This window comes from Giraffa tippelskirchi, chromosome 10 (assembly GCF_054371585.1).
Source record: "Giraffa tippelskirchi isolate mGirTip1 chromosome 10, T2T-mGirTip1v1.2.pri, whole genome shotgun sequence".
In the NCBI taxonomy this organism is placed as follows: Eukaryota; Metazoa; Chordata; class Mammalia; order Artiodactyla; family Giraffidae; genus Giraffa; species Giraffa tippelskirchi.
This window is the reverse complement of record NC_137284.1, coordinates 25,619,464-25,647,419: the sequence shown is the minus strand read 5'-3', so window position 1 is coordinate 25,647,419 and position 27,956 is coordinate 25,619,464. Positions and strand designations below refer to the sequence as shown.

At 38.8% G+C, this 27,956-nt stretch overlaps 1 protein-coding gene across 4 annotated transcripts in view; it reads right to left on the bottom strand.

Annotated features, from left to right (window-relative positions):
* ANO5 (anoctamin 5) overlaps window positions 1-27,956 on the bottom strand; it is a 92,489-nt gene that overhangs the window by 36,426 nt on the left and 28,107 nt on the right. For 3 of the 4 annotated variants that reach the window (XM_081533736.1, XM_081533735.1, XM_081533737.1), the window contains 4 exons: window positions 23,119-23,187; window positions 21,223-21,507; window positions 12,866-12,979; window positions 5,804-5,919 (listed from right to left, as the gene is read on the bottom strand). In XM_081533736.1, coding sequence (XP_081389862.1) covers window positions 5,804-5,919; window positions 12,866-12,979; window positions 21,223-21,507; window positions 23,119-23,187 — 584 coding nt within the window. The remainder of the gene's footprint in view (window positions 1-5,803; window positions 5,920-12,865; window positions 12,980-21,222; window positions 21,508-23,118; window positions 23,188-27,956) is intronic. The other variant, XM_081533739.1, reaches the window with a different exon arrangement.

Sequence of the window (27,956 nt, the reverse complement as noted above, 5' to 3'; positions counted from 1 at the left end):
TGTTTTGAAATAAAGTACAGAACATGCTTCTAGCAATTAACAAATCAAAATCACATTCACAATGTGTCCCAAGACTTCTGCTTTATCTCTAAGACTGAAGAAAGTACTGGGACCACAATGGATGCGGGCAGTTTTACTTATGAACTTCTATCTTCCTCTAAATCTGGACCTCTGATGGATCTTACAGAACAGTAAGGAAGGAATCAAATCAAGGAATCAAAAATGAGTGTGCAATAACATTCCAAAGAATAGACGGGTTCAGTTCTTGCTTTACGAGTTAAAAAATGGCAGCATTAGTTAGCACAAATGTTCAAATTTTATAATTGTTTTTTTTTTTTTTCTGCTGTTTTTTAAACTAGCTCTTCCCTTAAGGAATCTCTCAAAGACCCAGAAAACAAGGTTTTTTTCTGCCTCAGAAAACTAGACTTCTTTAAAAAAATTAAACACAAAACAGGTTAATCTTCCCCCTTATTCATATAGAGTTCAGCTCGACAAACATGTGAAGTCTTTCCACAGCTTCCTAGTCAAGAGAGATGTGATTCTTCTTGGATGCTAATAGTATGGTATACATAAATCTATTATACTATTTATGATTAAACTGTAATTTCCACACTCAAAAAAACACAAATCTAAACATAAAGGGTTTAAATTTTACATAATACAAACTTAACATAAACTTAATTTTCCAATGAGAAGGTTTTAAAATATTTTTCTCACTCAATATTAATTTTATTGAACCTCTCATCCTTCAGTTTTCAAAATTTTAATCTTTTCTAACAAAAGAGGGGTCTTTCTGCTTGTACCATCTTATATTCTTCTCAGTGATGATAAACGTCTTTACATGGCTGTTTTCCCTTGTTCTGCTTTTCAAATTCCTATAAACCTGAAATTAAACTATTATTCCATTGCATTCCCTTCTTAATTTACTTACAACTTCCTCAGGTTCACTCACAGCAGATGAGTAAACTTGCTTTTTCTCCCTTCTTTTTTGCTGAAGAATATAGCAATTATTATGATTGTGCATAACATCAAAATAAAAATAATAAAAATATCTGAATATCAGTCTATGAGTTCCCTAGTGATTTTCTGGTTAGGTGCATAGCAGTAATATTGATGTTTTACCTTAAAATTACTGATTCTATAGTTTGAATATGTATAATATATAATTTATAATAGCAACAAAAATATAAACTACTGAGGATTAAACTTAAGAAGGTTTTATAACTCTACAATACCCTTGAAAAACCCACAGCAGGCTTAAACAAAGACACATTTTTCCCTTGACATAACTTTTCCTTGATTAGAATGTCTCACGATGAAACTACCAGCCTACCTAAGTTAATTTATAAACTTAATGCAATTTCCATAAAAACACCAGCCATCTTTTCTAGTAACAAGATAGACAAGTTGAGATTAAAGTTTATATGGAAGGATAAACTTGTAGAATGTACAAAGAAACACTGAGAATAAGAGCTATGACGAGTTATTAGCCCAACTAGATATTAAAATACACTAGAGCTAAGCCACTACAATTAAAACAGCCTTCAAATCACTTTACTATACACTTGAAACTAACACAACATATAGCAAATCAACCATAATATAAAATAAAACTTAAATTAAAATTATATTGTAAAGTAATTAGCCCCCAACTAAAATAAATAAATTTATAAAAAAAAATTAAATTAAAAAAACAGCCTGCTACTGGTGCATGGATAGTTAGCAAGATCAGTTGAATAGACAGAACATCCAGAAATCAGCTTGAGTACATACAGAAATTTAGTGTATGACAAAGGGTTTCCCGGGTGGCACAGTGATAAAGAACCCGCCTGCCAGAGCAGAAGATGCAGGAGACACGGGTTCTATCCCTGGGTTGGGAAGATCCCCTGGAGGAGGAAATGACAACCTACTCCAGTATTTTTGCTTGGAGAATGCCATGGACAGAGGAGCCTGGCAGGCTACAGTCCATGGGGTTGCAAGGAGTTGGACGCAACTGAATGACTGAGCACATGTGATACAGGTGGTACCTCAAATCATTGAGGCAATGATAAACTTTTTAATAATATTAATATTTTGGGGACAAGTAGATAAAAGTAGATCTATTCTTTGAATAGAAAGGCATATTTAACTCTATAAGAAACTGTCAAAATTGCTGTTTCAAAGTTGCTATACTATTTTGTATCCCCATCACTAACCTTTGAGATTTCAAGTTGCCCCACATCCCTAATAGCCCTTATTGATGCCAATCTTTTAAGTGTTAGCTATTCTAGTGGGTGTGCAGTGATATTTCAATGGCATTTTAATGTTTATACCCTTAGTGAATAAAGATGGTGTACATTTCTGGAGAGTACCTTGGACTGCAAGGGTCAAATCAGTCAATCTAAAGGAAATCAACCCTGAGTATTCACTGGAAGGATGGATGCTGAAGCTGAAGCACCAGTACTTTGGCCACCTGATGCAAAGAGCCAACTCACTGGAAAAGACCCTGATACTGGGGAAAATTGAAGGCAAAAGGAGGAGGGGGCAGCAGAGCATGAGATGGTGAGATAGCTTGACCGACTCAGTGGATATGAACTGGAGCAAACTGCAGGAGATCGTGGAAGACAGAGAAGCCTGGTGTGCTGCAATCATGGGGTTGCAGAGAGTCATGACTTAGCGACTGAACAGCAACAACATCTTTTGACATACTTACTGGCAATCCATAAACATATCTCTTTGCTGACAAATCTTTTATAATCTTTTTTCCATTTTATTTTTATCATTGAGTCGTAAAAGTTCCTTAAGTATTCTGGATAAAAGTCCTTTATTGATATGTGTGTTGTGAAAGTATTTTCTCCAGCCTATGGTTTGCTCTTTATTTCTGTAACAGTGTTTCTTAAAGAGCATACATTCTAATTTTTGAAATTAAATTTATATGTTTTTAAAATTGTGCTTTTTGCATTTTATCTGAAAAGTCCGTGCCTAAGTCCAGACCACAGTTTATTCCTATATGTTCTAGAAGTTTTGTAGTTGTAGCCCTTATAATTAGTTCTCTTATTTCAAGTTACTTTAAATTTTTATACAGGAAAGAGTCAAGATTCATGTTTTTCATGTAGATAGCCACCTGTTTTAGTATCATATTTTGAAAAGACTATGCTTTCCCCAATGAACAACAGGCACTTTTATTGAAAATCTATATATATATGGATCTATTTCAGGACTCTTCTTTTATTAAATATTTTTCTTTGGAAATAATTTCAAATATACAGGTAAAGTTGCAAGAATAATTAAAATAATACCTATGTACCCTTTAATTCTTTTATTATAAATAAAATATTGTTCCATTCCATTTTATCTAACTTCATATATTGCCCCATATATATGTGTGTATGGACTTCCCTGTAGCTCAGATGGTAAAGAATCTGCCTGCAAGGCAGGAGACCAAGGTTTGATCCCTGGGTCAGGAAGATCCCCTGGAGAAGAAAATGGCAATTCACTCTAGTATTCTCGCCTGGAGAATGCCATGGACAGAGGAGCCTGGCAGGCTACAGTCCATGAGGTCACAAAGAGTCGGACACGACTAAGTAACTAATGCACACGTGTGTGTGTGTGTGTGTGTGTGTGTGTGTGTGTGTGTGCACGTGTGTGTATACACACTGTCCATGGGGATTCTCCAGGCAAGAATACTGGAGTGGGTTGCCATGCCCTCCTCCAGGGAATCTTCCCAACCCAGGGATCAAACCCAGGTTTTCCACATTGCAGGTGGATTCTTTACCGTCTGAGTCACCAGGGAAGCCTAAGAATACTGGAGTGGGTAGCTGTATATATATATTTGAATTACTTACAAATAAGTTGTTTGAATACATACTTCGTGGTCCTTTACCTTAAATACTTCATTGTCTATTAGTAAGAATAAGGATACTGTCCTACATAATCACTGAGAAGCAACCTTAAGGATAATAACTGCTTTCTGCAATTCCTTTCTCTGTGATAACATGGTGTTTTCTTTCCTGTCTTTTTGGTTTACCTGGTTAAAAACTTCACACCTACTCATTAATTTACATAAATTTTGTTAAAATTTTAACTTTATTTTAAAGATTATCTCATCACTGAACTGGAAAAGCAGTACAATTTGCTACAAATGAAAAGCTATAATATGGTGAAAAAACTTTAAAAAGTTATTAAATTTAAGTTAGATACTGCTATCTGATGAAATATCTGAGCTTCCACTTTGTTCTAAAAGAAAATCAGAAAGTGCTAACAAGGTATTGATCTGAGATGTAATGTGTTTTTCTTTATCAAAGGTTATAAGTATAAACCTTTGGGGAATATTTGTAGCAGAAATATCTGTAGACAGCTAAGTACTCTCAATATATTTTCAACAATGTAAAATATATAAGCCTCATTCTGACAACTTTGCTTATTTGAAAGTATACTATGAAAACATTCTCCAAGATCACAATGTCTGCAAATGTTCTTAACAGCACTGATTGTAATAGTGAAAATTTTGAAACAGGCTAATCTTTTTCAACAGAAAACTAGACAAAACAGTTATGCAAAATTTATAATATGGTACTCTGTGTTCTGTTAAAAAGCACAAGATAGATCTGGGTGCATTCACAGGGAAGTATTCAAATAATATATTATTTAGTGATAAAATAAAATCCTAGCAAAAAAGTAAGTAAAGATTCCCTTGCTCCAGGAAAAAAAAGTTTGCGTATGTATTTTGTTACGCACGCACATAAAAATAAAGCTGAATGGCTATCACCAAATCAAGCATAGTTACTTTGGTGGAGTTCAAGGGAGGTGGAATTTCACTTAAAACTCTGCATACATCTTTATTGCTTAGAATTTTTTCAGATACATGTCCTACTTTTATAACTTAAAAAATTAAATGACTACTAATCAGAACAACTAAAATAACCCATCCAATGAAGAGTTCATATAATGATTCATAGAAACCATTGTTTATATGCTAGCTGTCTTTTATTTATTCTTAAAAATTTCCCCTTTAATGAAACTGTTGGAATAACATTTCAGTTGACTTGCATATATGCATCCAAATTGGTCTTATAAAAAAGAGGCTGTGATGCTGTGCAAGCAGAGCGGTTAAAACATAAATCATTGAGTAAAAATACTGCAACCAGGGGTTCTGTCATCTGATTGTTTCTTTACTGAAACCATAGCAGGAGTCTCCTAACACCCTGTATGTATGTAGCATTGTTATGGTTCAAAGCAAGAACCTACAACCAGAGTCTTCTTGCACAGAGAATGAAACTAAGAATTGAAATAATAGAACAATTGCCTTCACAGCTGAGATCGATATACACAAACAACTATATACAACCTTTCTGTTATCTTCTAAATTCCTGGACTCAGAAAAACAAGACGAACAAAAAATAAACATATTAAACACTAAGGGCTAACCCCATTGTAAAAAATATACATATATCATTTAATTATCAAATAACCCCAAAGGGAAAGTACTATTGTTATTCCTATTTTACAGATGAGTCTCCTAGAGGTTGAATAACTTGAACATGTTTATATGTTTCTAAGAGAAAGAACTTGGATTTGAACCTAATCTACCTAAATACTAAGGCCTAACCTCTGAACCATCGAGCTCTCTCTGCATAACGTTAAGATCTTTCTGACAACAGCATTTTTCTCACAAATGAATGACTAAATGATAGTTTAGATACAAAACTGGGAAGATGGGAAATACAGTGGGTGAAAATAGTAAAAAGAATGGAATGTGATGCCATTGTGAATAAAAATGATATAATCAAGTTTTATTCAGTTTGATTTTGCATAAGAAACTTACCTAATCAAATTAAAAGGCTGCTCCTTGTAAAAATAGGAAAACCGAGCCCAGTTCTGGTGGAGTATGTTCCTTTGATTGACAGGATTAGGAGGTTCTGATGCCTTCCAATATTGACCCTACAGTAGGCAAGAAGAAATTACTGAACAGCAAAACAAAAGACAAAGGATAATGAAGGAGCACTGCTTTTATAAGAAGGTGAGTGAATGAGGCAAATGTTTGTTTTCATTTTTCAATTTGGATTTTCATATTCCATCGATGTAAATTACTATATCATATAGTATATTATGGGCTTCCCTGATAGTTTAGTTGGGAAAGAATCTGCCTACAATGCAGAAGATCTGGGTTCAATAGCTGGGTTGGGAAGATTCCCTGGAGAAGGAAAAGGCTACCCACTCCAGTATTCTGACCTGGGGAATTTCACGGACCGTATAGTCCATGGGATCGCAAAGCGTCAGACACAACTGAGCAACTTTCACTTTCACTTTAGTGTATTATATAGTGTAGTATATTTGCTACACTCTGTAACAAATGAAAATAACAGTGCTTTATTTATTAAATTCTCACACCTGGCTATCTAAAACCACAAATGGAGGCCTGAGAGTTTAGTTTAACTCAAGCTGCTCCTCTGATGTGTAATGCTCCTTTCATTCCTACTCAAGCTCCAATAGTCACAGCTCAGGGATTCCTACAACTATGACTGGCTGGGACTTAGAAAATAGGCTGACTTTTTAATTTTATTGATGAAAAAAACAACCTCAAGCAAAGTTAAGTGAATGATCCAAAGTCACTGGCTATCACTGACACCCATTTCCCCAAAAAACTTAATTAAAAGATATAAAACAGACTTTTAGCACTTCAGTTCAGTTCAGTTTAGTCACTCAGTTGTACCCGACTCTTTGGGAACCCATGGACTGCAGCATGCCCGGCTTCCCTGTCCATCACCGTCTCCTAGAACTTGCTCAAACTCATGTCCATTGAGTTGCTGATGCCATCCAATCATCTCATCTTCTGCCATCCCCTTCTCCTCCTGCCTTCAATCTTTCCCAGCATCAGGGTCTTTACAAATGTGTCAGTTCTTCGCATAAGAACATACTGGGGCATACTGGAGAACACAAGCATACTGGAGCTTCAGCTTCGCCATCAGTCCTTCCAATGAGTATTCAGGACAGATCTCCTTTAGGATGGACCGGTTGGATCTCCCTGCAGTCCAAGGGACTCTCAAGAGTCTTCTCCAACTCCACAGTCCAAAAGCATCAATTCTTCAGCTCTCAGCATTCTTTATGGTTCACCTCTCACATCCATACATGACCATTGGGAAAACCATTGCTTTGACTAGACGGACCTTTGTTGGCAAAGTAATGCCTATACTTTTTAATATGCTGTCTAGTTTGGTCATAGCTTTTCTTCCAAGGAGCAAGTATCTTTAAATTTCATGGCTGCAATCACCATCTACAGTGATTGTGGAGCCGAAGGAAATAGTCTGTCACTGTTTCCACCATTTCCCCATCTATTTGCCATGAAGTGATGGGACTGGATGCCATTATTATTTTGAATGTTTAGTTTTAGCCAGCTTTTTCACTCTCCTCTTTCCCTTTCATCATGAGGCTCTTTAGTTCCTCTTCTCTTTCTGCCATAACAGTGGTATCATCTGCATATCTGAGATTATTGATATTTCTCCCAGCAATCTTGATTCTAGCTTGTGCTTCATCCAGCCTGGCATTTTGCATGATGTACTCTGCATAGAAGTTAAATAATCATGGTGACAATATACAGCCTTGATGTATACCTTTCCCAATTTGGAACCAGTCGGTTGCTGCATGTCTGGTTCTGTTGCTTCTTGAACTGCATACAGATTTCTCAGGAGGCAGATAAGATGGTCTAGTATTCCCATCTCTTTAAGAATTTTCCACAGTTTCTTGTGATCCACACAGTCAAAGACACTTCAGAGCCTCAATATTATTTCACGCATGAGTTCGTCCCCCATTTTTAGGTACCAAGTAGCTGTATTATTGTTGTTTAGTTGCTAAGTTGTGCAACCCCATGGATTGTAGCCTGCCAGGCTCTTCTCCCCTTGGGATTTCTCAGGCAGGGATACTGGAGTGGGTTGCCATTTCCTTCTCCAGGGGAACTTCCTGATCAAGGGATTGAACCCACGTCTCCTGCATTGGCAGGTGGGTTATTTACCACTGAACCACTAGGGAAGCTCCGAGTAGCCTTAATTATATAAAGTTAATTAGGTTTTAGCAGAGCTCTGTCTAGGGCTTCTCAGATGGTGCAGTGGTAAAGAATCTGCCGTCCAGTGCAGGAGATGCAGGAGACGCAAGCTTGATCCCTAGGTTGGGAAGATTTCCTGGAGGAGGAAAAGGCAACCCACTCTAGTATTCTTGCCTGAAAAATTCCAAGGACAGAGGAGCCTGGCAGGCTACAGTCCATGGGGTCACAAAGAGTATGACCTGACTGAGTGACTGTACACACGCAGAGCACTAGCTATATATATTTGTTCAATATTGTTTCTTTAACTCTTTGCCTAGAAAAGCAAACTGCTGAAGACAACATGGAGCAAACACCTAATTTAAAATTAAACACATATGAAAATCTCTGTATGACAAGGTATAAGATTTTGTATCATCCAGATTCCAACTTTCGTCTCCTGTAGCTAGTTCTACTGAATGTTGAGAAATGACAAAGAAAAGAGTAGCCTATTTGGATATCTTAAAAAAAAAAAAAAAGAGTTTCTTTAAAGCACGTAAGGGAAAAATCTAGTACCTAACCTGTATTGAGGAGGGAATAAAAAAAAAGAGATAAAAATTAACGGTAAATGAAAGCTCTCTCTAACAATAGCCCAGTAAGACTGATTTTCTAGTGAGCATGGAGGACTCTACAAGAAGGCTAGACGTATGGATTAAAATTGTTGGTTACTGAAGACAGTTTGATAGTTAGAAAAGAATCAATGCTCTGAAAACAAACAATCCTCAAAATCTTTGAGGAAAAAAAAAAAAAGCAACTTCCTGGTGGCACAGTGGATAAGGATCTGCCTGCCAAAGAAGGGGACAGCCCTTTGATCCATGGTACCAGAAGATTTCACATGTCATGGAGCAAGTAAGCCCACGTGGCACAACTGTGGAGCCCGTGTGCCGCAACTACTGAAGCCCGGGTGCTATAGCGCCCACAAGCCACAACTACTTCGCCCATGTGCAGCAACCACTGAAGCCCACATGCCCGAGAGCCCACACTCTGCAGCTACTAACCCCATGTGTTGCAACTACTATAGCCTGGGCACCTTGAGCCTATCCTCTGAAACAAGGGAAGCTACCGCAATGAGGAGCCTACACACTGCAACGAAGGGTAGCAAAGGGTAGCCCCACTTGCCACAACTAGAGAAAGCCTGTTTGCAGCAAGAATGACCCAGCGTAACCACAAATAAATATAGATAATATCAAATCCCTTATGACTATATAGTAGAAGTGAGAAATAGATTTAAAGGACTAGATCTGATAGACAGAATACCTGATGAACTACGGATGGAAGTTTGTGACAGTGTACAGGAGACAGTAATCAAGACCATCCCCAAGAAAAAGAAATCCAAAAAAGCAAAATGGCTGTCTGAGGAGGCCGTGCAAATAGCTGTGAAAAGACGGGAAGCGAAAAGCAAGGCAAAGATATACCCATTTGAATGCAGAGTTCCAAAGAATAGCAAGGAGAGATAAGAAAGCCTTCCTCAGAGATCAATGGAAAGAAATAGGGGAAAACAATAGAATGGGAAAGACTAGAGATCTTTTCAAGAAAATTAGAGATACCAAGGGAACACTTCATGCAAAGATGGGCTCAATAAAGGACAGAAATGGTAGGGACCTAACAGAAACAGAAGATATTAAGAAGAGATGGCAAGAACATACAGAAGAATTGTACAAAAAAGTTCTTCACGACCCAGACAATCACGATGGTGTGATCACTCACCTAGAGCCAGACATCCTGGAATGTGAAGTCAAGTGGGCCTTAGGAAGCATCACCACGAACAAAGCTAGTGGAGGTGATGGAATTCCAGTTGAGCTATTTCAAATCCTAAAAGATGATGCTGTGAAAGTGTTGCACTCAATATGCCAGCAAATGTGGAAAACTCAGCAGTGGCCACAGGACTGGAAAAGGTCAGTTTTCATTCCAATCCCAACGAAAGGCAATGCTGAAGAATGCTCAAACTACTGCACAATTGCTCTCATCTCACACGCTAGTAAAGTAATGCTCAAAATTTTCCAAGCCAGGCTTCAGCAATACATGAACCATGAACTTCCAGATGTTCAAGCTGGTTTTAGAAAAGGCAGAGGAACCAGAGATCAAATTGTCAACATCCGATGGATCATCGAAAAAGCAAGAGAGTTACAGAAAAACATGTTTCTGCTTCATTGACTATGCCAAAGCCTTTGACTGTGTGGATCACAATAAACTGTGGAAAATTCTGAAAGAGATGGGAATACCAGACCATCTGACCTGTCTCTTGAGAAACCTGTATGCGGGTCAGGAAGCAACAGTTAGAACTGGACATGGAACAACAAACTGGTTCCAAATAGGAAAAGGAGTACGTCAAGGCTGTATATTGTCACCCTGCTTATTTAACTTATATGCAGAGTACATCATGAGAAACGCTGGGCTGGAAGAAGCACAAGATGGAATCAAGATTGCCAGGAGAAATATCAATAACCTCAGATATCCAGATGACACCACCCTTATGGCAGAAAGTGAAGAAGAACTAAAGAGCCTCTTGATGAAAGTGAAAGAGGAGAGTGAAAAAGTTGGCTTAAAGCTCAACATTCAGAAAACTAAGATCATGGCATCTGGTCCCATTACTTCATGTCAGATAGATGGGCAAACAGCAGAAACAGTGGCTGACTTTATTTTTCTGGGCTCCAAAATCACTGCTGATGGTGACTGCAGCCATGAAATTAAAAGACACTTACACCTTGGAAGGAAAGTTATGACCAACCTAGATAGCATATTAAAAAGCAGAGACATTACTTTGCCAACAAAGGTCCATCTAGTCAAGGCTATGGTTTCTCCAATGGTCGTGTATGGATGTGAGAGTTGGACTATAAAGAAAGCTGAGCGAAGGAGAATTGATGCTTTTGAACTGTGGTGTTGGAGAAGACTCTTGAGAGTCCCTTGGACTGCAACGAGATCCAACCAGTCCATCCTAAAGGAGATCAGTCCTGGATGTTTGTTGGAAGGACTGATGTTGAAGCTGAAACTCCAATTCTTTGGCCACCTGATGCTAAGAGCTGACTCATTTGAAAAGACCCTGATGCTGGGAAAGATTGAGGGCAGGAAGAGAAGGGGACAACAGAAGATGAGATGGCTAGATGGCATCACCGACTCGATGGACATGGGTTTGGGTGGACTTAGGGAGTTAGTGATGGACAGGGAGGCCTGGCGTGCTGCAGTTCATGGGGTCGCAAAGAGTCGGACAGAACTGAGTGACTGAACTGAACAGAATAGTTTTTGAAAAGATGAAAGTCAATGAAACTCTGATTTTCTGCTTGCTAGGAACTGAAAACATTTTTTAAAATCTTCAAAAGAAAAAGGAAAAAGAATGAACCCATCAGTGAAGAACGACGTACAAAGACTGCATTGCAAAATGTTTATTAACCTACTATAGATCTCTCTACTTGATCAAATGTCTTGGCATTGTTTAAAATACATAATCCCCTAGAAATTCTTGGGCCCAGGCGAAAAAAATGTGTGTGTGTGTGGGGGGGGTATGGGGGGGTTTCTCTAACACAAGTTAAATTCACCTCAATTGATACTTGTATTGAGAATTGCCACTTATTGTGGAAAATTCCGCTATACCTTGTAGCTAACGTACAAAAGATAATCAACTAACCAATGCTGAACATACTTAAAGTCAACAGCTAACACTTGAATAAATACTGCCAGAGGATAGATGAAAAAGAGAGGTTGCCTTTTGGCTTTTGGAAACCATGAGAGCAACATAACTTTCAAAAACATGGGCAATGATTTAGATGTCACTTGTTTAAACAGAAATACCTAATTCTTCTATATTCTAAAGGTATGTGTTTCTTGAAAAGAGATCATCATCAAGTCTTTATAAGTGTGGAAGAGTTAAACAGGAACAAAGGAAAGCAAAGCTCTAGGAAATGATCCTAAGTAGTTTACATGAATTTAGCCAAATAATGCCTGCTGATAACAGGTGATGAAATTTAAACACTAAATATCCAAAAGGAAAGATTTCTCTCAGGTACCCCCAGAAACCAGACTGTCTCAGTTGACAAGTCAAGCTGTAGGTTTGGTTGAATGAGTGCATGATATAAATGTCACTTCTTTGTTGAACTCAACATTATCTGCCAGGCCCATGGAATCCTTCTGCACAATCTCAGCTATTTGAATCTTTCTTATGGACTGAAGTCTTTAGCTTGTTTTGCATTTGTATTTATGATATACTTCCCAGAAACTCCTGGCCTGTGAGCCTGGATTCATGGCGTGTTCCAATAATACCAAACAGAATGCTCTGCAGAGATGCATGCTCTGTTGCTCAGTCAGGTCTGACTCTTTGCAACTCCATGGAGTGTAGTCCACCAGACTCCTCTGTCCTTGGAATTTTTTACATTATAACTAAAACCAATTGTAGATTTGATGAATGAAGACAAGAATGCATGCAATTTAAGTCCTTTACAACTTCAAAACTTTACAAGTAAGAAAAGATCTGATGAATCTGAATACAAATTTTCAGAAGCTATGTTCTAAAATGTTCTTTTATTAATAACATAACTTCCATTTTCAGTATGGGTTCTAAAAAAAACTCATGTGTAAATGTAAAGATGTTTTAATAAATTTCCATTGAAACCTCAATGTGGAGAGGTATTGACTATGTGTTTCAGCATAGTTCTCGGCTTGGACCTACGGAGTCCAAGGGATTTTCCCCAACATAAGTGAGATTAAGCAACCTGTCATGAAAGACGAAGCAAATGGAATATTCTTTCTCCCAATAAGTAAGCCTCTGAATGTGGGAAAGCAAAAACAGGCTCAGTATTTCTAAACCAAGCATATACTTACATCATGGAGTGGAAAGGCAGATGAGTAAGTATGAGAATTTAGCAGTCGTTCAATGCCAAACCTTTTCTTCCCATCCTCCACACCAAAAGGACACCGTGAGAGAATATAATAAACCTATGAGGTAAGCATAGATACGCCTTTCAGAAATTTATGCTTTCCACATTTTTCAAAATCACAATTTAACAATGTCTACTTTTTCTCAGGAGAAGGGCATGGCAACCCACTCCAGTATTCTTGCCTGGAGAATCCCCATGGACAAAGGAGCCTGGCAGGCTACAGTCTGTCGGGTCGCAAAGGGTCAGATATGACTGAGCGACTACACACACACACACACACACACACACACACACACACACAAAGACATGACTGAGTGACTACACACACACACACACACACACACACACACACAGACATGACTGAGCGACTACACACACACACACACACACACTTTTTCTCAATGCAGATACAGGCTCTGGTAATGGAAGGAATCTTCCCCTTGCTGTTTGGGGGAAGATGCAGAAGGTGGGGTTGTGTCGAGTTACAGGTACTTCACCTCCTGGGTATGAGAGCTCGTTATTCCCTAGGGAGAGGGAGAATGGCTCATAACTTATTTTTTCTTCTCATGTCCCAAGCTCCTCTGGGAGTTCTTTGTACCAGAATTCATACTATAATTGAGGTTTTAAGTAGGAGTCTAATATCACTGCTCCTAACAGCTGAGTTAGGGTAATAGGGAGTAGAATTGACAGTTGGCCAAGTTGTCTTGAATGCTTTCCAATTCATTACTCAGATGTTTTATACAGAGCCTTTTCCTAATATTAACACAAGATGATGAATTTATTACTCAAGAAGATCATACTTCTCTATATAACTACTATGGGATCATTTATATATTTTTGTCAGTTTTATCCTTTATAAAACTGTATATTTTCCTTGGGCTGTGTTCTTGTATATTTGTTAATTCAATCTCATCTGTTTTTTGTCTTTCAGAACCTTCAGCATTTCTGCTTTTCTGATTTAGGCCTTTTTAGCACTGTGTAGGTCTATTTCTCTTCCCCTCACCTTTTAAACATTTATTATCTAAGGAATTGCTGATTGGAAGGTCTGTCATCGTTGAATCATTATCTAATCTGGTTATTCATTTTAAGGGCTGTTTAATACTTACGTCTTGGTAAATAAATGATAATTCATGTGAGGTAGTTTTAATTTTATAAATAATGTGATAAATATTAGCTATTTTATATACTTTGGATTATTTCCCTAGGAAAGACTCACCAAAAAGAACTCCATATTGGGGAGCTAACAAAGTGGAAAACTTTATTCTTCCAGATATTAAGACTTATGATAAAGCTATGTTAATAAATACAGCATGGTATTGTCAAATAAAAACAAATTTAGACTTAGGAAAGACTTTAAAGGATTATAGGAAGAGGATGAGGCTACTGTGATAGAGAGATATGGGAACATGGAGAAGCCAGCCAGGTTCAGGAAGAGTCTTTCCTTGTGTTAAGGAAGGGCTAGTCTACATGCCCTGTCGGCCGCCACCCCGGGCCCCCGGACCCGGCTCCGCCTAGGCCTGTAGGCCACCGCTCCCGGCCCCCAGCCGGGCCTAGCCCCTGTCCGCCGTGGCCCTCGGCCTGGCCTAGCCCCTGGCCCGGCCTAGCCCCTCTTTGCCGCCGCCCCCGGCTCCTGGCCCGGCCTAGGCCCTGTCGGCCGCCGCCCCCGGCCCCTGGCCCCCGGCCCCCGGCCCGGCCTAGACCCTCTTGGCCGCCGCCCCCGGCCCCCCGGCCCAGCAGCATTATTAAATGAGCATTATTAAATAAAGGCTATTACTAGTCTAGCTGTTACAAACTCAGCAGAGAGGTGATCAAAACGCACCAGCTCAGGCTGTGAAACGTTTGCAGATATGCTTGTCTATCTCAATGAAACTAAGCCATGCCGAGTGGGGCCATCCAAGACGGATGGGTCATGGTGGAGAGGTCTGACAGATTGTGGTCCACTGGAGAAGGGCGTGGCAAACCACTTCAGTATTCTTGCCTTGAGAACCCCATGAACAGTATGAAAAGGCAAAAATATAGGACACTGAAAGATGAACTCCCCAGGTCAGTAGGTGCCCAATATGCTAATGGAGATCAGTGGAGAAATAACTCCAGAAAGAATGATGGGATGGAGCCAAAGCAAAAACGATACCCAACTGTGGATGTGACTGGTGACAGACGCAAAGTCCGATGCTGTAAAGAGCAATATTGCATAGGAACCTGGAATGTTAGGTCCATGAATCAAGGCAAATTGGAAGTGATCAAACAGGAGATGGCAAGAGTGAACGCCGACATTCTAGGAATCAGCGAACTAAGATGGACTGGAATGGGTGAATTTAACTCAGATGACCATTATATCTACTACTGTGGGCAAGAACCCCTTAGAAGAAATGGAGTAGCCATCATGGTCAACAAAAGAGTCCGAAATGCAGTATTTGGATGCAATCTCAAAAATGATAGAATGATCTCTGTTCGTTTCCAAGGCAAACCATTCAATATCACAGTAATCCAAGTCTATGACCCAACCAGTAATGCCGAAGAAGCTGAAGTTGAACGGTTCTATGAAGACCTACAAGACCTTTTAGAACTAACACCCAAAAAAGATGTCCTTTTCATTATAGGGGACTGGAATGCAAAAGTAGGAAGTCAAGAAACACCTGGCGTAACAGGCAAGTTTGGCCTTGGAGCACAGAATGAAGCAGGGCAAAGGCTAATAGAGTTTTGCCACGAGAACGCACCGGTAATAGCAAACACCCTATTCCAACAACACGAGAGAAGACTCTACACGTGGACATCACCAGATGGTCAACACCGAAATCAGATTGATTATATTCTTTGCAGCCAAAGATGGAGAAGCTCTATACAGTCAGCAAAAACAAGACCAGGAGCAGACTGTGGCTCAGATCATGAACTGCTTATTGCCAAATTCAGACTTAAATTGAAGAAAGTAGGGAAAACCACTAGACCATTCAGGTATGACCTAGATCAAATCCCTTATGAGTATACAGTGGAAGTGACAAAAAGATTTAAGGGTCTAGACCTGATAGACAGAGTGCCTGATGAACTATGGACAGAGGTTCGTGACATTGTACAGGAGACAGGGATCAAGAAAATCCCCATGGAAAAGAAATGCAAAAAAGCAAAATGGCTGTCTGAGGAGGCCTAACAGATAGCTTGGAAGAGAAGAGAAGCGAAAAGCAAAGGAGAAAAGGAAAGATATTCCCATCTGAATGCAGAGTTCCAAAGAATAGCAAGGAGAGATAAGAAAGCCTTCCTCAACAATCAGTGCAAAGAAATAGAGGAAAACAACAGATTGGAAAAGACTAGAGATCTCAAGAAAATTAGAGATACCAAAGGAACATTTCATGCAAAGACAGGCTCGATAAAGGACAGAAATGGTATGGACCTAACAGAAGCAGAAGATATTAAGAAGAGGTGGCAAGAATACACAGAAGAACTGTAAAAAAAGATCTTCATGACCCAGATAATCACGATAGTGTGATCACTCACCCAGAGCCAGACACCCTGGAATGTGAAATCAAGTGGGCCTTAGAAAGCATCACACGAACAAAGCTAGTGGAGGTGATGGAATTCCAGTTGAGCTATTCCAAATCCTCAAAGGTGATGCTGTGAAAGTGCTGCACTCGATATGCCAGCAAATTTGGAAAACTCAGCAGTGGCCACAGGACTGGAAAAGGTCAGTTTTCATTCCAATCCCAAAGAAAGGCAATGCCAAAGAATGCTCAAACTACTGCACAATTGCACTCATCTCACACCCTAGTAAAGTAATGCTCAAAATTCTACAAGCCAGGCTTCAGCAATACATGAACTAAGAACTTCCAGATGTTCAAGCTGGTTTTAGAAAAGGCAGAGGAACAAGAGATCAAATTGCCAACATCTGCTGGATCATCAAAAAAGCAAGAGAGTACCAGAAAAACATCTATTTCTGCTTTATTGACTATGCCAAAGCCTTTGATTGTGTGGATCACAATAAACTGTGGAAAATTCTGAAAGAGATGGGAATACCAGACCATCTGACCTGTCCCTTGAGAAACCTGTATGCAGATCAGGAAGCAACAGTTAGAACTGGACATGAAACAACAGACTGGTTCCAAATAGGAAAAGGAGTACGGCAAGGTTGTATATTGTCGCCCTGCTTATTTAACTTATATGCAGAGTACATCATGAGAAATGCTGGGCAGGAAGAAACACAAGTTGGAATCAAGATTGCCAGGAGAAACATCAATAACCTCAGATATGCGGATGACACCACCCTTATGGCAGAAAGTGAAGAAGAATTAAAGAGCCTCTTGATGAAGGTGAAAGAGGAGAGTGAAAAAGTTGGCTTAAAGCTCAACATTCAGAAAACTAAGTTCATGGCATTTGGTCCCATCACTTCATGGGAAATAGATGGGGAAACAGTGGAAACAGTGTCAGACTTTAATTTTTTGGGCTCCAAAATCACTGCTGATGGTGATTGCAGCCATGAAATTAAAAGACGCTTGCTCCTTGGAAGGAAGGTTATGGCCAACCTAGATAGCATATTTAAAAGCAGAGACATTACTTTGCCAACAAAAGTCCGTCTAGTCAAGGCTATGGTTTTTCCAGTGGTCATGTATGGATGTGAGAGTTGGACGGTGAAGAAGGCTGAGCGCCGAAGAATTGATGCTTTTGAACTGTGGTGTTGGAGAAGACTCTTGAGAGTCCCTTGGACTGCAAGGAGATCGAATCAATCCATCCTAAAAGAGATCAATCCTGGGTGTTCATTGGAAGGACTGATGTTGAAGCTGAAACTCCAATACTTTGGGCACCTCATGAGAAGGGTTGACTCATTGGAAAAGACCCTAATGCTGGGTAGGATTGGGGGCGGGAGGAGAAGGGGACGACAGAGGATGAGATGGTTGGAATGCATAACCGACTTGATGGACATGGGTTTGGGTAGACTCCGGGAGTTGGTGATGGACAGAGAGGCCTGGCGTGCTGCAATTCATCGGGTCGCAAAGAGTCGGACACGACTGAGCGACTGAACTGAACTGAGTCTACATGCCAACACTGACTCAGGTTACAGTTTAGGTTCTTTTGGGGAAGAAGGAAGTCCAACTGAAGTTTGGTTAGTTCACCTAGCAAGTACTTTGTTTCATGGGATTGATGAGGATAAATAGTTCAGATAACAATTTATGAAACAGAAGAGGACTGTGGAAGGCCTGTGTCTAAACTTCATTATCATAAAGTAATAACAAAAGGAGAAACTGTAAGGGTAAGTACAGATCTAAAAGTATAGATCTCAGCCACAAAAAAGAATTCAATTTTGCCACCAATATAACACTGATGAACCTGAAGGGTAGTACGCTACGTGAAATAAGTCAGAGAAAGACAAATATGTAGATTATGATATGTAGAATCTAAAAAAAATAAAATAAAATGAGTGAATATAAGAAAACAGAAACAGATTCACAGAGAACAAACTAGTGGTCATCAGTAGGGAGAAGGAGGTGGGAGGGGTGAGATACGGAGAAGAAATAGGAGATACAAACTATTATATACAAAATAAATAGGGTACACGGATATAGTACAGAGCACAGGGAATACAACCAGTATTTTATCATTTAAATGGAGTATAACCAGCAAAACTATTGAACCACTACATTGTACAAAAAAACATTGTCTAGGATATAGTAAGTGCTGTTTAAATATTTGCTATTATTAACAGTATATTTTAAGGAAACTCAAAACTATTTTGCACATTTGAGGTGCCACTGTTTTAAGTATATAGTTGCAAATGTGACTAAGAAGAATACCAATTTGGATACATACATTTGGTATATGTCAAAATAGTAAGAAAGAAAGAGAGGAGGGAAGGAAAAAAGAGAGAATAAAGAAGGATGGAGGGATGGAGGAAGGAACGAAAAAACAGACATTTCCCTGGTGCAAAACCTTAGAGCATTTCCTTCAGAAACTTATAAATTCTTTTTCTCTTCCCTCGGAGATGTATGCAAATCCTTTTAAAAGCTAAATAAACTTCTTGCCAGTTCTCTAACTCAGGAGTGTTTTTCTTAAGTTTTCTAGGAACCGTCTCTTTCAAATGTAAACATCAAGAAAGACAGCATCGCTGTTTCCTTGTCTCTATACGGGAGTGTAGTCTAGGCATCTGGTTCCAAGTTGTAACTACCTGCTTCACATAGATATATGAGAAGCTTTATTACTATGAACACTTCAATTAGTAAATGAACTTAGAATAAATTATGTGGCAAATAGTACAGCCAAGCCTAACAGAGAGGTCATCTGTGAAATACACATTGTGAGGCTCAGATATCATGATGATTGTGAAGATGCTTTGAAAAGTATGAAATCCTGTACCAATGAAAGATGCTCTTGTAACAGTGTACAGTTTATACGTACATGAACTACAGCGTTTCAGTTGAAGATAGGAAGAAAGGGTCTTTTCTACATCAATTTTCCAAATAACTGCCTGAACACAGCAAGAAGAGTATTGCTCCACTATGAAGGAGGGGAAGTTATTGAGTTTTAATGCTGAATTAACCTAAGGTATTAGCACTCGTGACAAAAACAAGTAAAGATAAATGAGTACTGACCTTTCTATACCTGAACAAGTTACTAACTTATTCCTATAAGTTCAATGGCCTATTGCCAGCAACTTTTGAAAGCATTTACAGTTTACAGAAAGCTTCATGTAGGCACTTTCATTTGATCCTTCCAATAATGCTAGTCTTTACCATTCTCTCTGTTTTAAGACAGATTATCTTATTTATAAAGTAGATTTGTGAATTGAAGCCTGGCCTTCTGATTTCATGCCATGTGCTCAACATCCCCTTAAATGTTGCCTCTTAGATCTGCTGTTCCTGCTGCTGCTGCTTTTTAATCCAGGTAAGATAAGGGAGAGAACTCTTAGTTTGTTGATTTCCATTTTTATTTAAATTCTAGGTATTACATTTTGTTTAATATTCCTGTCAGTGAATTTTTCAAAAACCAGATCTAGGGACTGGAAGAATGATTATTTCAAAACCCTTCTTAGACACTTAGGGGTGGTGAATCTAAAGGGAATGAAGTCTCTCATTCCTCAAGGAAAGAGTAAGTAATCTCAAGATGAAGACTCTTGTCATTGTTAGAACCCTGCTGATTTCATTAGTAGGTAACACATACATGGGGAAAGAGTAACAGAGAACCTGAATTTTTTCCCTCTAAAGTCAGATCAATAATAATAGGATCTCATACTTAGTAAATCCCTCATATATTCCAGAAACTATTCAAAGTCATTCACACCTCAACTCATTTCTCAGAGTAACCTATGAGGTGGACATTACTCTTATCTTAACAAGAAGAAACAGGGGCAAAGAAATGGTGGGAGATTTTTAATAAGAAATTTAAAGATTCTAGGACCACAAACAGAGAGGAAATACTATTATTAAAAAAGACTGAAAATGGTTTTAAATGAAAGGAAAAAGCTCTGATGTTTCTCAAATGCTGTCTACTGTGGGCAAAATAAAATAATGCCTGCCATTTCAATAAACAAGGAATGCTGCCTGCCACCAAGCCATTAACCACTGCAGCCATCCCACAGTGGGGAACTCAGGACAGAGAAAAACAGGGTACAGGTCCTACATAGTTAAGAGGCATATCGAAGATGCAGCCCAGACTGCTGCATCTTCCCATACCCAGAAAAGCACTAAAATTATTAACCTGAGATATTTGCATTTTGTGATGAGCAGTAATCTTTTAATGCTCTACTACATTTTTCTTTTTTTCTAGCAAAAACTCCTTTTTATCCTGGGTTCTCCATGACCTCTTTGCAACAGTTCCTCAGAGTTATCTGAGAGGCTGTTTCTGGGCTATAGTCTATGACAGTGTCCCTGAATAAAACATAATTCTCAACATTTAGGTTCTGCTTTTTTTCCCAGTCAACACCATATATAAAGAAATTAAAACATTTCATTTCCATTTGGAATGACCAATATTTCTCCTGATATGCACTGAATATATAAAACCAAATGCTAAGATTATAGAATGATTTTACAAAAATCTTACAACATCAAAATCCTCTAGGTGTCACTCAATTAAGCCATTTCCCCGATATTGCATGAGGCCTCTCTTTGCTATATTCACACTGTCAACTATTCACTTTTAAACAATTTGAGAAGTAGGGAGGTTGACAGGGTTAAGTGGTCCAAGACAGACATTCAAACCTGCCCAATGCCATGGAACACATAAAAATTTACACAGAAACACCCTGTAGTCATAGTATTGCACATGTACACATATAAAAGCACACTTGAAGGGATGTACCCAAAGGTCTTCTCTACCTACAATTCTGTTTCTTGATGAGGACGGAAAGAAGCTTGACTCATCTTTAATGAGGAAGAGCTCTTGCCGATGTCTGCTGAACTGGGCAGTGAAATATTCCGGAGTAGGGTGCTTCACATCCCTTGGGAGCTTCAGAGGCCCAAGCATAAAACTAAAAGGGGTTTTGTCAGCTCGGGGAATATCACTCTCCTTAACAGGCATTTTGATTCCCAACACTTCAGCATAAGTAACTAACACCTCCCAAGGGGCATGGATCTTGACAAAATAAGTCCTTCCATCTTCAGAGTTCTGTATAAAATGGAGGCAAAATAGTGGAAAGATTACTAAATTGATTAAAGAAAGAACATTTTTACAAAACCTCAAACAAATTAAAGATGTCACAGCATTTTCAATTTTTTGAAAAATTTCAGCAAAATTTCTGGAAGAGTAATGCTTAAAACCGTGGTATATACCTTCTTCTTGTTTAGTTGCTCAGTTGTGTCTGGCTCTTTGTGACCCCATGGACTGTAGCCCACCAGGCTCCTCAGTTCACGGGATTTCCCAGGCAAGGATACTGGAGTGGATTGCCATTTCTTTCTCATATATACATATATATATATCATACATATGATATATATATATGTATAATATGTGGGTTTTCCTGGTGGCTCAGTGGTAAAGAATCTGCCTGAAATGCAGGAGGGGCACAGGTTCAATCCATGGGTTGGGAAGATCCCCTGGAGAAGGAAATGGCAACCCATTCCAGTATTCTTGCCTGGGAAATCCCATGGATGGAGGAGCCTGGTGGGCTAGAGTTCACTGGGTTGCAAAAGAGTCAGACACCACTTGGCAGCTAAAAATAACAACACGCAGACATGTGTATACATACACACACACACACATTATGCATGTGTGTGAGAGAGAGATATAGAAATACAAAGTGAGAGTCTTTTTAAAAATATATTTTAGGGTCAATGTACACTAGCTTGATATCCATAGAAACACATGCAGTTCTGGACAATCTCTTAAGTTTTTAACAACTAGCTATTAGCTCAGAACTGTACTTAGGCTATATGAGAAATACACACAAAGTATAAGATATTCTCGCTTTTCTTACCCAGTTTCAATGTATTGCCTATACCTAGAAGAAGACCTTTAGGTAACAACAGCTCATTACAAAGGAGAATAGTTAAGTTCCAGATAGAATATGTGGTATAATTCATATTTATTAGAGTTTACTAAGAAAAAATTCAGCGATAAATACGAAGTAGAGAATATTAATTTAGAACTAGAGTATTAGAGTTTCATGGACAGGGTTGGATCTCAAATAGGTCTTTAAAAGCAATTTGGGGAACACATGTAAACCCATGGCTGATTCATGTCAACGTATGGCAAAAACTACTACAATATTGTAAAGTAATTAGCCCCCAATTAAAATAAATAAATTTATTAAAAAAAAAAAGAAAGAAATTTGGAAAGAAATTCTAGACAACAAGTAAATGGTAGGTTAGAAAAAAAAAAGTCATATTACTGAGCAGAAAAAATGTCTAGGCCTTAACCAAAAGTTTGTGTTGCAAGATAGCCAGGTTAACTAGTTAAGGTGTTAGATTATAGGCCGCCTTCAAAATGAGACGGATATGAAACAAAAACCATGTCTTTACTTTCTCTGGATCCTGACGAGAACTATGCATGCCTATTTTTAAAGTGTTCCACTCATCACGCATCATCTCCACTTCAGAGCACTGACCTAGTTATTTACTGTAATATCACAGGCCCTATCAACCCCAGCGTACATGTCGGTAGCCAGAAAAGCTACTATTTTGCTCCCAAACACAAAAGTCTAGTCAGTTAAAGGTCAGAGTACAAGGAAACAAAACTTAAAAAACCAAGACTCTGGTATAGACTAATAACTACATTTACCATTTTATCTTCAATTTCCAACTCAAGACCAGTTTTTCTGAGATTCTGTTCAAATTCTTTTCTTCTTTCCTATGGAAAAACAAATCAGTAGAATTCTGTAAAATACTTTTATTTGCCCAGTGATAAACAGACTTGTTACCCAACGACTGGGCCTTCAGATGTTCCCTGGTTGTGTATAAAAGCATTCTATGCATTACCCCCATCTGAGTGCCATGAATGGCTTTTCACCTGTATTATAATTCACACTATAGCTATAAACATCAATATATCTAGGAATAATCTCCAGGAAATATGTAGGACTGCTCTCTGAAAAAAAATACAGAAAACTTTACTAAATTAACATAAAACATTTTTATAAACAGAGATATATTATACTTCTAGTTGGGAAGACTCAGTCCTACATCACACACTTTAAACAAATGACATATTTAATGCAATTTTCAGCCAAAATATCATCATGACTTTTTAATCATGAAGAATAGTTTCACTCAGAAAAAGTAAAATTAAATTTAATTAAATGCAAATAATCATTATTTGTGAGCTTTAAAACAATAATTAACTGTTCAAAATGTTTTTGCCTTTAACTGTGTGAAAAATTGTAACTGTGATTTATGTATAATGCAAGTATGATTTAACCCTTATGTAAGTGTGAAAAATTGCAACTCTGACTTAAATGTAAACAATTATGATATAACTATGAAAAATAGTAAATGAAATTTTAAAAGGTTTTACTAGGATATCACAGGACATATCTTCAAATGGATATGTCCACCTTGAGAGATCTTCAAACTTCACAAGGAATATAATTTTAATGTGTTCTTTTTCTCCAACATCCAACATTTACAACACGTGAGAATATGTTTATGAACAATTCTCCCCATCTGGTACTTTTTCACAATTGCCCTTCTCCTATGTTATCAAAAGAAAAAGCAGGCTGCAATCTTCCAGGAAAGCAAAACTGAAACAAAAAACAAGGGGAGAGAAGGACATTCAAAGTACCATTATCAGTATTAAAAACGTGAGTAAGTTCAGTTCAGTCACCCAGTCGTGTCCAACTCTTTGCAACCCCATGGACTGCAGCACGCCAGGCTTCCCTGTCCATCACCAACTCGTGGAGCTTACTTAAACTCATGTCAATGGAGTCAGTGATGCCATCCAAGCACCTCATCCTGCCTTCAATCTTTCCCAGCATCAGGGTCTTTTCCAATGTGTCAGTTCTTCACATCACGTGGCCAAAGTATTAGAGTTTCAGCTTCAGCATCAGTCTTTCCAATGAATATTCAAGACTGATTTTCTTTAAGATTGACTGGTTTGATCTCCTTGCAGTCCAAGGGACTCTTAAGAGTCTTCTCCAACACCACAGTTCAAAAGCATCAATTCTGTGCTCAGCTTTCTTTATAGTCTAACTCTCACATCCATACATGACTACTGGAAAAACCATAGCTTTGACTACACGGACCTTTGTCAGCAAAGTAATGTCTCTCCTTTTTAATATGCTGTCTATGTTGGTCATAGCTTTTCTTCCAAAAAAAGTGAATACCTCCTCTCATTACAGTAACAAATGCTTTTGTGAGACATGTGGACACCAGTTCTCCAACTTCAGTAAAACTGAAAGCTGAGCTAAGTATTGTTAGGTGATAGACCATTAAATATTACTTTTATGAAAAATCACTTTGCAATTTCCTGCTGTAATTCAGGAGTTCACCCAAAAAGATTAAAGCTGCTAAAACAGTACTATTTCTATTCCAATCTACTTATTTATCTGAACAAGCCTAATTTATACTAACATAAAAAAAAAAGAATATACTTGAAGCTGAAGCATCTCATTCTAGGAATAATTCTCAATCATCTACGAATAAAGACAATTTGGTTGGGCTTCCCTGGTGGCTCAGTGCTGAGGAGTTGCCTGCCAGGGCAGATGACATGGGTTCAGCACCTGATCCAGAAGGATCCCGCATGCCACGGAGCAACTAAGTTTGTGTGCCACAACTATTGAGCCTGTGCTTTAGAGTCTGGGAGTAGCAACTACTGAAGCCCACATGCTGCAACTACTGAATTCCATGCACCCTAGAGCTCATGCTCCTCAACAAGAGAAGCCACCCCAATGAGAAGCCTGAAAACCACACAAGTGAATAGCCACTCTGACCACAACTAGAGGAAAGTTTGTGCAGCACCAATGAAGACCAAGCACAGTCAAATATGAATAAATCAACAAAATTTTTAAAAGAAAAAGAAGATATCGTTTAAAGCCCCTGCATTCATTTCATTAACTAATGCATTTAGGATGAATTTACTTTTGATGTTTGATAATTACTTGTCAAATATTGTAGTATTTCAAGTTTTACCAATTATGCACTTGTATAATTGTATGCAATGGCACCCCACTCCAGTACTCTTGCCTGGGAAATCCCATGGACGGAGGAGCCTGGCAGGCTGCAGTCCATGGGGTCACTAAGAGTCTGACACGACTGATCGACTTCACTTTCACTTTTCCCTTTCACGCATTGGAGAAGGCAATGGCAACCCACTCCAGTGTTCTTGCCTGGAGAATCCCAGGGACGGCAGAGCCTGGTGGGCTTCCATCTATGGGGTCGCACAGAGTCGGACACGACTGAAGCGACTTAGCAGCAACATAATTGTATTAAAAATCCCTCAAAAAACAAAAGAAAAAGCTTAAGGCTTAGACTGTTCTGATGAAGAAATAAAAACCCTTCAATGTACATACATTTGTTGTAGCAAACTTGATTAAACAAACGATAGAAGCTTCCTAAATATAAAACACTTAAATTAGGAAAAAATTACACAGAGAAAGTGGAAGGAAAAATATAGGTGGAGAAAAGTAAATGATGTAAAATTTGAAGTGTTATAAAAGTTTCTTCATATAATTTATTTTTTAAAATAAATGATGATGGGTGCCAAATTGCCATGACATTTACCTTCTAGGGATATAAGCTAAAAAGTGATTTAAGGACCATTTACAATACACTATAAATTGTCCTTTGCAACTACTGAAATATATGACAAATAACTGTAGATGAGGAAGACTTGTAGATGAATCAGGCTTTGGGGAGAAGTCCAGGAGTTCATTTTAGACCTGCTGAGTCTGAGATTCTGTAAGAGTTCTGAGTAGAGATACAGCACAGCCATATGGGAATGAAGTATGAAGTGGAAAAGTAAACAGAATTAGCACAAACATGGTCTTCAATTTTAAAACTGTAAGACTGGATGTGTCATCAAAGAAATCAATGTAGATTGAGACAAAAAGAGGATAAAGGACAGAACCTAAGGCACTCTGCTAAAAGGGATCAGGGAGAAGGAAAGACGGAAAAGGAGTGGCTAGTGAAATAAGAAGAAAACTGAAAGAATGTGGAGACTTGGAAGCCAAGTCAAGAATGTGCAGCATAGAGAAAGGAATGATAAGTGGTGGCAGATGCTGCTAACAGGTCAAGCAAAATGAGGGTTGAGACTTGAACACTAGATTCATTTATATAAAGATGAGCAGAGTGGGTGAGTTTAAGGCCTGACAGGAATGGGTTTAAGAGAAAATTGAGCCAAAAGGAAACTGAGATATTGACAGTAGCTGGCAGGGAAACTGAGATCAAGAGAAGGTTTTTGTTCTTGCTTTTTAAATTTTTATTGTTTAAATATGGAAAAATTAAGAGCACATTCACTTGTTGAAAGAAATGATTCAGTAAAGAACAACACAAAATGCAGTTTAAGGGAGAAAGAATGATAAAAGCAATGTCTCTAAGTAGGCATACTGTAACAGGCTTACAACGGCTATTCTTAGAGAGGCCTGCCTACAAGGTTGGTTCTGGTGTTGGGAAACTGGTTTGGGGGAGTGTTCCCACCACTCTCAGAACTACTAAGAGTGGCTGACTTCACTTCATCTATTTTGTGCAAACTATGTCATTTATACTGAACAACAGCTTCCCTTCAGGACTATGAAATATTGGTATGAGCTCAGCAGAAGGTGACAAGTAAAATCCTACAGCGCTGCATCATTAATAAGCTTCCCCAGCAGTCAACACTTCCAGTGCAATGTCACACATTGTTACTGGAAAAATCACGTGCATCTCATGACTCCCGTCCACCTGGTGAGAACTCGTACAAGCTTGCTCCTGGTTTTCTCTGGTTTTGTCCCATGCATCTTTTTCCTTTTGCTGATTTTGCTTTACTTCAGTTCAGTTCAGTTCAGTCGCTCAGTCGTGTCCGACTCTTTGCAACCCCATGAATCGCAGCACGCCAGGCCTCCCTGTCCTTCACCAGCTCCCAGAGTTTACCCAAACCCATGTCCATGAAGTCAGTGATGCCATCCAACCATCTCATCCTCTGTTGTCCCCTTCTCCTCCAGCCCCCAGTCCTTCCCAGCATTAGGGTCTTTTCCAATGAGTCAAATCTTCGCATGAGGTGGCCAAAATATTGGAGTTTCAGCTTCAACATCAGTCCTTCCAATGAACACCTAGGACTGATCTCCTTTAGGATGGACTGGTTGGATCTCCTTGCAGTCCAAGGGACTCTCAAGAGTCTTCTCCAACACCACAGTTTGAAAGCATCAATTCTTCTGCACTCAGCTTTCTTCACCATCCAACTCTCACATCCATACATGACCACTGGAAAAACCATAGCCTTGAATAGACGGACTTTTGTTGGCAAAGTAATGTCTCTGCTTTTAAATATGCTATCTAGGTTGGCCATAACCTTCCTTTCAAGGAGTAAGCGTCTTTTAATTTCATGGCTGAAATCACCATCAGCAGTGATTCTGGAGCCCAAAAAAATAAAGTCTGACACTGTTTCCACTGTTTCCCCATCTATTTCCCATGAAGTGATGGGACCAG